Raw genomic sequence first — 12205 nt, forward strand, 5'->3', positions numbered from 1 at the left:
TAGTTGTGGTCTCAGTTTTATGGTCTTCGATGTTGTTGCAGTTCAAATATATGAAGTAGATACATTATATATATATATATATATATATATATATATATATATATATTTTTTTTTTTTTTTTTTTTCACCCCTTTACCATAAAGAATGAATTTCCTGCCCGTGCAAAGAGTATTGTTTTGAAGAATTGGAAACTCTGTTTTCTGGGATGCATGCATTCTACTGTCATGATGTTACTCCAAAACGACAATATCACCAGCATATTGTCCTGTATCTTGTGTCATTGTGTTACAGATTGCTGACCATGTAACAAACAACTTGATTTCTTGATGCACCTACATGGATTGTTTGATGTGTTCCTGCTTTAGTGTTATGTGCATCACTGCTGGGAACCAGAGATTGTCAATAAGGTAACAGTCACTCCTCACCCACTTCAATATTTTGCTTAATTACATGCAGCGGTTAGCATTGTCGCCTCACAGCAAGAGGTTCTCCCATTCAGTTCTCAGCTGGAGCGCCTTCTGTGTGGAGTCTGCATGTCCTCCCCCGGCTCCCCGCTGTCAAGTGACATGCGAGTAGGTGCGTGTGTGTATGGGCATCCCTTCTTTGAAGGTTGGGCATCGGGCTGGCAACTCAGCACCATAAAAATCCACTACCAGTCATGAGCAGACCGGAGTTGACTGTGGCGACCCCTAACCGGGAAAAGCCAAAAATCTTTTTTTTTTTTACATCCCCTAGAGACTGTATCCATTTCTCAGTTCTGTGCTACATGCGTGCTGTGTTGATTGTCATATTCTGAGTTCTGACTACGTTATTATGCTGAATAAACTCAACAATGCATGCCTTTTAAACTTGCTTCTGTTGATGTTTGGTGGTTTACCTCTGCTTCTTTGAACTAAAGGAAGATATAATGTAATGGCTGAAGTGAAACACAGGGAAGATGGATGTCTTAGTCAGGGTTCATGTATACAAATTATCTGGTTCAATCTACAATGTTCCACTGACTTAATTGTGTGTGCATGCGTGTGTGTGTGTGTGTGTGTGTGTGTGTGTGTGTGTGCGTGTATGTGTGTGAACAGAGTGCCTCCATTAGAAATAAGAAGCTTTTTCATTACCCTAAATCGAATTTTTACCACATATAGTATAGTAAGTACCTTAGTCAGATCCTATTTTCCCTTATGTAAAATACTTCCAGGGTTCATCACTCACCAGCACTCATTATTGTTGCAGATAACATTTTCTCATTCTGTGAAAGAAGGAGTTTGTTTACTAGACCTTTTCTTAACTGCATTTGGAGTGGAGCTTTACTGCTACGGTAAGATTAAATCTAGTTTATAAAAATCTAGACACTGGTGTATTGTATTACTTGAGCTGCACTGGTTTCTGAGCTTTTTTCTTATGTAAAGGGTGATACTGACTATTTATTTATTTAGTTATTTATTTTGATTTTTCTAAGAACGGGAACCTGTAGTCTCCCTTGAAATATTTTACCACTTAAAATTTTGAATGACTTTTCTAAAACGTGTGTAAAAACTGATGACAATAAACTTTCTATGTAATCTTTTTTTCAAACATGATTGTCTACTAATGCCTTGTCCTTATGTAATGGAAAGTGGAATACTGGAATAAGGAATATGTGTATATGAATATGAAGATTTTAATCTGACCCAGGACTTTCCCCTATTTTAAGTTCCTGTATCCCTGATTCTCTCATGTGGTGGTTGAGAAGAATTTGTTTATTTAAAACATATATCAGTTACTTTTTAAGTGATTTGATGCTGAGTACTTAGCAGAGTATACAGACCAGATGGTTAACTCAAATGTTTTGATAAAATCCCTATTGTAGCTTATAATTTGTTAGCTGAAAACAAAAATTTTCAAATAAAAAATGATTGTGAGCATAAACACTGATATAAAACTATGCTTCCAAGTACGATTATAAGAAACGTTGTTATTATAAAGTTTGGCATAAATTATGAAGGGACAGCATAATGGTTAAGGTTCTTATCTCACAGATACAAGATGCAGGGTCTGATTATGATCTCTGGTTATCGGCTAGGTATGTACTAGTCTGTATAGTCTGTAGACTAGTAGCATAGCTTTTACCTATGGTGAGTTGTAATCAGCAAGAGCTGACAAAGAGTGTTTCTCTGAATCCTGATCACTAAATCTGGTAGATTATCAAAACCCGCATATTAATGGAATAACACTCGCCAAATTTGCTACGTCAGTTTAATTATACTTGATTAGGGGTCATGAGGTTTTCCATGCAGGTGGCGGCAAAATCAGTGGATTTACCCACTCAGACAATATATTTGCATTCTAAGGATTCGATGAGCATGACTTGATGAATTCTGTTTTGCCAATTCGAATGTTGGACACACAGAGGAGGTCTGTCATTCTCTCAGAAGTATCATAAAATGCACAGTGAAAATATTGATACCGCTTAGTATAAACATTGTAAAGATGATCGGCAGCAAGTAGAAGACATACCTGAGAAGATCATAAAAGGAGAACATGAGTAGTTTAGGGTAACGAAACTCACCAAATCTGTTTTAATGGTTGTATATACTAGACGGTAGGTGAGACAAAGTGAAGCATATACGGCATATCTCTTGATTATCACTCAGCTTCAATCAACATTGTGCTTTGGTCCTCTTAAAACTTGTGAATGTTTGCAAAGAAAAACCTGATGAATCTAGGCAACAAATAATGACAGCTATTACAATTATACACTTTGTTTATCCCTGATAATATATGCTACTTCAACTCTTCTTATTCTGTTACCTTCTAACGTCAGTAGTACTAATATTTAAAAAGTGTCCCTGCATTTGAGACTTGTGTCCCCTATTATTTTAGAGCTTTGCCTTGATTTTGGAGGTTGTGCAGCAAGGCCAGTGCAATAAGGTTATGCATCCTTTAGAATTAAAATATTAATCATGCTTTTTCCATCTTTGTGGTATGCAGCCTTTGGTCTGCACTTGCAGATGGTCAGTAGGATTGTTGTGGCATACATGAAAATCGGTAACAAAAACATCACTACAGATGGCTACCTTACTGGGAAATATACATTAAGGGGTATATTAGCAGCAGAAAAGGATGTGGATGTCTTGTTATGGTTCTCCTTTACAGCATAATCAAAAGCTTAGCTGTTTGATATAAAAATCCTAATTTAATTGGTCATTGAATAAGAACTGCTTATTTGACTTAGATGATGACAACATAATTCAAAGAAAGCTAGATAAATCCTGCATGTTTTTCCCAAACTTGAACAATGCAGTTTTTGTATCTGATTTGCTTAAAAGCCACTCTCTAGTGGCTTAGTTATCCAGGGCAATCAGATCTTTTGGCATTTTCACACTAATTTAGCTGGTGCAGCACAGCAGTGATAAAAGGCCATTGTCTGTAGCGTGACAGATCAATTTTACAATGTTTTTGCAATATTACCGCATACAGTTGCAATTCACAAAAACTGAAAACAGGAGAAGAATCAACATGGAACCCTGCTCAGTCTGTCCCTCTTATGGATTGTAAACCATTCAGGAAAACAATTTTGAAATCAAAGTTGCTATGCAGATAAAAGTGGTAAACTGTAGGAACAGGGACTGTGTAACTACATAACTATATAACTTTATAACTGCATAACTGTATAACTATATAACTATATAAGTATATGATTAAATAAATATATAAATGTATAACTTTTACAGCTGACTACACTGTCAACATCTCCCTACAACCCCATCAGCACAGCATAACAGAAACAGACTTTTCTGTTTGCAACATTCACATATCAAATAGCAGATGAATCTTTTGACTGTGTCTACTAAGCAATGAGAATTTTGCACAGCTGGTTTGTGAATAAACATCATGTGCATCCTAAAATTACACCTGACATTCACATCAATAAGTCAGAAGTTTAATGAAAAGAAAATATGGTTTCATTTCTGAATATTAGTAGCTTAGATTTTCAAGCTTATTGCTGCTGTACTGTACCACAAAGGTATGGTAAAAAGTCTACTTCCACTGGTGATTTTCCACCAACTTCAGTTGGAATACCATAGCAGTTTCCTTAACAAGAATTAAAATAACACAGGCATTCACCTTAGTGTTGCATCTAGATAGCAGTACACACTAATGGGAACTCTAATTTTGCTACTTAAACCTTCAAAATGTGTGTTTGGTTAAAAAAAACCTCAGCTCATTCAGTTCTAGCTCCAAAATACTCCCTTACTGTGTGCACACTACCCCTACCACATTGCTTGCATGTTTATATACTCCCTTACTGTGTGTACAGTTCCCCTACCACCTTGTTTGTTTATATACTCCCTTACTGTGTGCACAGTACCCCTACCACCTTGCTTGCATGTTTATATACTCCCTTACTGTGTGTACAGTACCTCTACCACCTTGCTTGCTTGTTTATATACTCCCTTACTGTGTGCACAGTACCCCTACCACCTTGCTTGCATGTTTATATATTCCCTTACTGTGTACAGTACCCCTACCACCTTGCTTGTTTATATACTCACTGCATAAAATAGTTTTTACAGGTTTTTTTCTTTTTTTATATTTCCTTTGAATCTTTGATGGTTTGAAACTCGATGTTCTGGTCTCGATGATCAGAATCTCGATGTTTCAAGCTTTTGATGATTTCAAGTGGAACTATATATATATATATATATATATATATATATATATATATAGCTGGGATGTGGGGGAGAATTGCAACCCTCCAATATTAAGGGTGTGCAGGGCAATTTGGTCCCTGCAAAAAATAACTTTAATGGAAGTGTCAACATTCAATGTTCTCCTGTAATTTTTTTTTTAATTCCAGGACTCATAATTATTGGTTTTGGAATTGTAACAGGGAGACTTGCTTCACTTTGAAGCTCCTCACTATGTGTTTTTAATGTACCTTTCATTAATAAATTCGTTTGCATGTGATTTGACAGCTTATCATTAGGTCATTAAAGTATCAAGCATCTTTAATTTGAAAATTAAATATTGTTATGTGCTTCACAGCATTATGTTGTATTGTGTGAGTCATCAGGGCACTTTTTAAAGAGTTTTGCCCTAAAGCCACCCAGATGGGGGTACATGGAGGATTGCCTATTGCAAAAGTAGATATTTTGTGTTTTTTTAGGTTTTTGGACTCACTTTTTGGTATATAATTTTTTTGTAAATAATGGTGAGTCATAAAATGTGCTTTGACTGCACATAGGTAAACCTAATTTGACCATCTTAGATGAATGCAGATCATGAAAATAAAAGAAAAACACTGGAAACAAGAACAGCTCAGATAGAATAAAAAACAATGAGGCTTCTTCAGCTAAAATACCTAGCTTTGTGTAATCAGTGCAGAGCGTATTACGTTGGGAAAACCAATCAGAAATTTAAAGAACGTATTAGTAACCATATTTCAGATATAAATAGACATGTGACAAATGCATTATACAAACATAAACTAGATTACGGTTTTCATCATGATTTTAAATTTTCAATATTAAATGTTTTACATGAACCTCTGTGAGGAGGTAATATTGTACACTGTACTGACATTTATGAATATTACTGGATACTCCATTTAAAGGCATATATACCACCAGGACTTATGGCTGTGTGCCTTTAAAACCCTTACTAAGGTAGTTACATAAATGAGTTTGATTGCGTTAATTAATTGTTTTCACCAGCTATTTGTCTAAGCGCGTGACCATTTAAAAACTATTTATATAATGTTGTTGCATTTATTATTTTATTTTACCCAAAGAAGCCTTGTTTGGTGAAAGTTTTTAACTTTTACATTTTTTTAGCGTTTCCGAGCTGTTCCTGTTTCCTGTGTTTTATTTGGATTTTGTACTTCAGACTCACTGGATTTACTGTTTACCAACTGTTGTGTTTGTTGTATGAATGCACACTTTCTGTAAATCTAAGTTTTGTTCTGAGCAATCTTTTCATTCAGTCAAATATCATACTTCTCCAATATTTTCCCTTTGTAAAGGGAAACTTTAATTTCCAAAATTCAAGTTTTTGCTGTGGTATCTCAGTTTAGTCACCTATAGTTAAATAATCTCTCCAGTTTTCTGCATGCTTGTAAGAAAAGAAAATAATCTTTGTCCAGAATGTATCACATTTATAGGTATGTAGTATGGTTCCAAGTTTTCTATATATCATTAAAAATTTCAGTTGACCTCTTTTTCAAACACAGTTATCACAAACTTTTAGTGTTTTGTCCACACTTAAATGTAAACATCAGAGACTATTACTTTCACAGTTTTATAGTCATCATTCAGAATAGAAAAATATAATATAAAATATTTAGTATCTACTCTAGTTTTCTTGATAAGTGGGAGGATGCCAGTACGTAGCTTAGTTTGTCACACAAGCTATTTTACATGTATCATTTCAACTGGATGCTTAATATTTCTTGTATTTACCATTAAACGTTCATATCCATTACTGAGACTGTTCCTTACAAATTTATTTTTGTATCACCATGTATTTTGTTATTCTGGGTTCATTTAAGACACAGTGCAGCAATGCTCCATAGTTAGTCTCACGTCAGACATGACCAGTATAATGGGTGTTGTTACACTATGTATACTCACATCACAATTTCATATCAAAAGTATATTTCACAGCCAGTCTATGTAAGTATCCATGAGGGATGTAAAAAGGTATGGTGACCTGCATTTTAAAAAGAAGACATAGCTATTACAGTTTAAGTTAATTTGAAAAGTAACTCTGCCTCTGTCCCCAACCCTAACTGTACACATGAACATCCAAAAAATTCTTAATGTAAACACTAACACTACACAGGACAGCTCGGACACTCACCACACACACACACACACACACACACACACACACACACACACACACACACACACACACACACACACAAAATGTATCCTCTTATCTAATCCTTATCCTAAAAGGCACACATACACTCACACAAGATGTATCCTCTTACCTAACCCTTACCCTAACCCTAAGACAACTGTAATGGAAAAAATGACAATAGAGAAAGAAAGATGTTAACAAATGGCAGTACAGAAAGAAAGATGTTAACACCTTTATCTCTCTTCATGAATAAACCAGCAACTGACAAATACGCCTAAAAATTATGGGATATTGGTTTGTTAAAGTTATAGCACTATATTAACATGTCAACGATGTATGCAAGTTTATAGAGCAGCATAAATTTCTTAAGATCACAATGTGCATGTATGCTTTCTATAGTTCTATCATGTAGACTATTACTATAGCTCTAATATGGTCTGAAAAAATATATTTAGCAACATTCATCTCTACCTCTTAACAAAAGAATTTTGCACAAGGTAAAAAAATGCAGTGATGAAGGCCCCAAATTAGGATTTTAAATATTGCTCTTATAAATTCTGGAAGTTGATACATGTCTTGCATTAACATCAATTTGTTTTTAAGGATATGAGGGGTAAAACTCAAATGTCTGTCATTATTTACTGACTTCAATCCTCAGTGGTTTGCTAGAAAACCACACATTTCTTGAGAAAAAGATGAAAGAAATGAGACAAAAATCTAGACCTTCTATAATTGTGGACAGTTGAGTGGTATATTTAGCAACAGTAAGGAGGGTGTATTTCATAGTTTAGCCTGTCCCTTTAAAGACTTAGTCCAGGGCATGAAAAAAGCTGCTGTCAGTATTGTTGAGATTTTATCAGAGATGTGGAAACTATTGCTGAATGCAGTTATTGCTTAAAGTTAATCTTTAGATAATGCATATGATATACTGGTTGGAGAGCATCAGCATGTCCTTCAGCTATTATAAAATTCTACTAAAATTGTTTCTATAATGTGTGTGTGTGTGTGTGTGTGTGTGTGTGTGTGTGTGTGTGTGTGTGTGTGCGTGTGAGAGAGAGCAAGAGAGACAGAGACAGAAACGGACAGAAATATATATAGAGAGAGACCGAGAGAAAGAGTGTAGAACAAAACAAGGTGCTCTTTTACCAACTGACATGCAAAAGAGGAAAATGTTCTATTTTGCAGTCATTTAAAAGAATGTTTTTACTGTGGATTTAGATAAATATTTAAAAGAAACTAAAAAAATGAGGAACTGCTCTCACAAGTTTCTGTTCCTGTCATGAAAGGGGGGGTTTGGGACAGTCATACACCATGGACTGCATGATATGCTAGTTCCTCTTTCTTTTCTTACTCATTTCTGATGCTAGACAAAAACACATTTTGTTTAATACTAATTCCAGAACCGTTTGGCACTGGGATCTGCTTAGAGAATGAAGACACTTGGCAAAAACAGTAAAACAAACCTGTGGAATGGCAGCATGATGCTTTGGTCCCTTATTACTCTGCTGTTAATGAAGACGTCAGCAGGACAGCAAGGTATGTAAGCACATAGCTCCTACTACTAAAAATAATAGCAATAGGCATTGTAGGAAGCACAAGGAAGCTGTTAACTGATGAAAATGAGTGGCTTTGTGCAGAATTAAAAGGATAGACTATAGCAAGGTTGCCAGTGAAATGTCAGCTATAGCCCATCCTCACATTTAAATGGCACTGACTTATCAATACTTGCTTGCAATGCCTGACTAAATATAAACATTAAAATAAAAACAAACACCCAGCACCAGACTTTAAAAACAAAATAGAAGCAAGAAAAATACAAAATCCACTGTGTCATTCTTTCCTAACTTGTTCCCTGTGGTAGAGTCTCAGCCAAGTTATTCAGTGTAGACTGGCACTAACACCATCAGTTCCACATTGCTATTTAAATATTTCTGAAGGGTACTGGCACTAACACCATCAGTTCCACAGTGCTATTTAAATATTTCTGAAGGGTACTGGCACTAACACCATCAGTTCCACATTGCTATTTAAATATTTCTGAAGGGTACTGGCACTAACACCATCAGTTCCACATTTCTATTTAAATATTTCTGAAGGGTACTGGCACTAACACCATCAGTTCCACAGTGCTATTTAAATATTTCTGAAGGGTACTGGCACTAACACCATCAGTTCCACAGTGCTATTTAAATATTTCTGAAGGGTACTGGCACTAACACCATCAGTTCCACATTGCTATTTAAATATTTCTGAAGGGTACTGGCACTAACACCATCAGTTCCACAGTGCTATTTAAATATTTCTGAAGGGTACTGGCACTAATACCATCAGTTCCACAGTGCTATTTAAATATTTCTGAAGGGTACTGGCACTAATACCATCAGTTCCACAGTGCTATTTAAATATTTCTGAAGGGTACTGGCACTAACACCATCAGTTCCACAGTACTATTTAAATATTTCTGAAGGGTGCTGGCACTAACACCATCAGTTCCTCAGTGCTATTTAAACATTTCTGAAGGGTACTGGCACTAACACCATCAGTTCCTCAGTGCTATTTAAACATTTCTGAAGGGTACTGGCACTAACACCATCAGTTCCACAGTGCTATTTAAATATTTCTGAAGGGTACTGGCACTAATACCATCAGTTCCACAGTGCTATTTAAATATTTCTGAAGGGTACTGGCACTAACACCATCAGTTCCACAGTACTATTTAAATATTTCTGAAGGGTGCTGGCACTAACACCATCAGTTCCTCAGTGCTATTTAAACATTTCTGAAGGGTACTGGCACTAACACCATCAGTTCCACAGTGCTATTTAAATATTTCTGAAGGGTGTCCATTCACTCTAGTTAATATGATGTGTGCTTTGTAACCTTTCATTACTGATTGACATTCATGCATTTTCTACCCTCTTGTCTCTGCTACCAGCTCATGATAACCTTTTAGGTTTATTCTTGGTCCCTAGATCTCCTGACCTTCCTTCTTAATACCTCTGATGGTTAATGAAGTTAAATTCATTGATATGCAGATGATTATCCTGTGTAGATGATGCCTAGTTAAGTAGAATGCACAATTACAATTTGTCATAAAGTGCAGAGGAAAAGTTCATAGAACATGTGTACTCATCTAGTAGCTACTAATTAGCATTTGTGTTTATTCTCTGACTGCTGATACCATGAAATCAGTCTTATTATTAGATGACTAAGATATAGTTTGTTGTGGTTTTGAAGAAAGTGAGGTTAATCCCTGCTATCACTGCAGAGTGGATAATGTAAAACAAGTCAACTGAAAAGGAAGTCTCAAATTCAAATACTTAACGCTGCTGTTGTCATTGTTTGTGGTCCCTTAGCAGGGCTCTTAACCTCATAATGTTTATCTGGATCCTTTTTCTTTTTTTTAACCCCTTAGGGGATCATATCTTGCGACAGAGTACAACATGTCAGAAAGACATCCCATCTGGAGATTTTGGTTTCTACTTAGATGATGACGAACTATTCTATGTTGACCTAGATACTAAAGAAGTTGTATACAGACTCCCAGAAATTGAGTCGGTGTTTTCCTTTGAAGCCCAAGGTGGTCTGCAAAACCTTGCTGTTTGTAGACATAATCTTGATATATACATTAAAAGGACAAACAGCACATCTGGTCCAATAGGTAAGAAAACATTTGTCTTCATAAAATCTACATTTAAATGAAGAAGCCAATATTTAAGTCTTTTGCGACCACAGGTAATCTTATTTATATGAAAATGTTGGCAGGGATGTAGCCTGATATTTACATTTTGTACTCAGTCCTCATAATGTTGTAGCCTCTATTTACTGCAAAGTGGGACCCATTATTTTCGTCTGCCACAATTTATAACCATAAACAGGCATGTTTAACAGCTGTATAGCTCCATACAGCAGAGTGTAGTTCACTTAGCTTCCAGGCAGTTTGAGCTGAAAAGGTGCTCATGAACAAAAGTCCTCAATCTGAGTACACTAAATATGTGTAGTTACATTCATGAAAGCCAGCTGCTTCTCATTGGAATAATTTCAGCAGGTCTGACTTTCCTCTGTTATTGCCAGTATTGCACAATAAATGGATGGTGCAGTAGTAGCGGTGCCACCTCACAGCAAGAGGTTCTCCGGTTCGATTCTTGGCTGGGGGGGGGTCTTCTGTGTGGAGTCTGCATGTCCTTCCTGCATTTGTGTGGGTTTCTTCTGGGTGCTCTGGTTTCCTCCCATTTTACAAAGACATGAGTCTGGAGTGTTTTTCCCCAGGCCTCCACTGAAAATTGGCTTTGTTTCAAGTCAGACTTTCCCAATAAACAAATGTTAAATAAATAAATAACTTGCAGTTAATAGTACTACATATACAGACCTGTGGATACAGTAAAAACATACAAAACCAAATAGTTCTGTCCAACAACACACCAACAGTCAAATTCCACCAACGCTCTTTATTCAACGATCTGGTACCTCGGCCATTCGCCTTCAAAGGATCACATTACAACTTTCAATATGAACTCTTTTTATATTATAACTAATTAGTTAATTAACAATTAGTATAATTGAGTTTCAAAATTTAAAGTGATCTTTGCATCAAAAATAAACAGTAACATGTACTTATATTAGTTTATATAAACTGTTATCAACCAGCTTTTATATTTTTTCATTAAGCCATCAGATACAAATATAAAATAATCTTTATATCAAAATAAATAAATAATAACATATACTTATTTTAGTTAATATAAACTATTTTCAACCAAATAATACACTTTCAATAGATCATCAAGCACATATAAAATTCATTGATTTAAATGTATAAAAAATATTATACCAAAGTATAATTGCATACAAAATACAATAGTTATTCTCCTATATAATTTACTATCAATCAAATTATATCCACATGAATTAATTACATAATGTGTATGTTTATCATTCCCAAGATTACTGAAAATTGAATAACAATATAAACAATATGTGTAAGAAAGTGCTCTTCTAGAGTATAATTAAAGGCCCAGCTCCTGATTGAGACCAAATGGTTTCAAAGTTTTGTATTTCAGTATCATCCTTGTTTCCAATTCCAAGAGTTTACCTACTATATCATCTCCCTTACGAATAAAAGATTTCCCCAATACACTAAATCTCAGGCTATCACTGCAACCATCATGAATATCCATAAAATGCTTAGCAACAGGACTTATTACATTAAAGTTTCTTATATCCTTAAGATGTTCTAAGATTCTAGTTTTGATCATCCTTTTAGTTTGTCCTACATACCAAATGTCCTTACATGAACAACCTATTATATATACTACACTAGTAGACTTGCAATTAAAAAAATGTTTAGAAATATGATGTATATTAT

General features: G+C 35.2%; 1 protein-coding gene across 1 annotated transcript in view; it reads left to right on the forward strand.

Annotated features, from left to right (window-relative positions):
• LOC122810576 overlaps window positions 1-12205 on the forward strand; it is a 470053-nt gene that overhangs the window by 427779 nt on the left and 30069 nt on the right. Inside the window, exon 8 of the mRNA XM_044082155.1 lies at window positions 10256-10501. Within this exon, the coding sequence (XP_043938090.1) occupies window positions 10256-10501 (246 nt within the window). The remainder of the gene's footprint in view (window positions 1-10255; window positions 10502-12205) is intronic.

Source organism: Protopterus annectens, chromosome 9.part0 (assembly GCF_019279795.1).
Source record: "Protopterus annectens isolate FY-2018-M chromosome 9.part0, PAN1.0, whole genome shotgun sequence".
NCBI classification, from domain to species: domain Eukaryota; kingdom Metazoa; phylum Chordata; order Ceratodontiformes; family Protopteridae; genus Protopterus; species Protopterus annectens.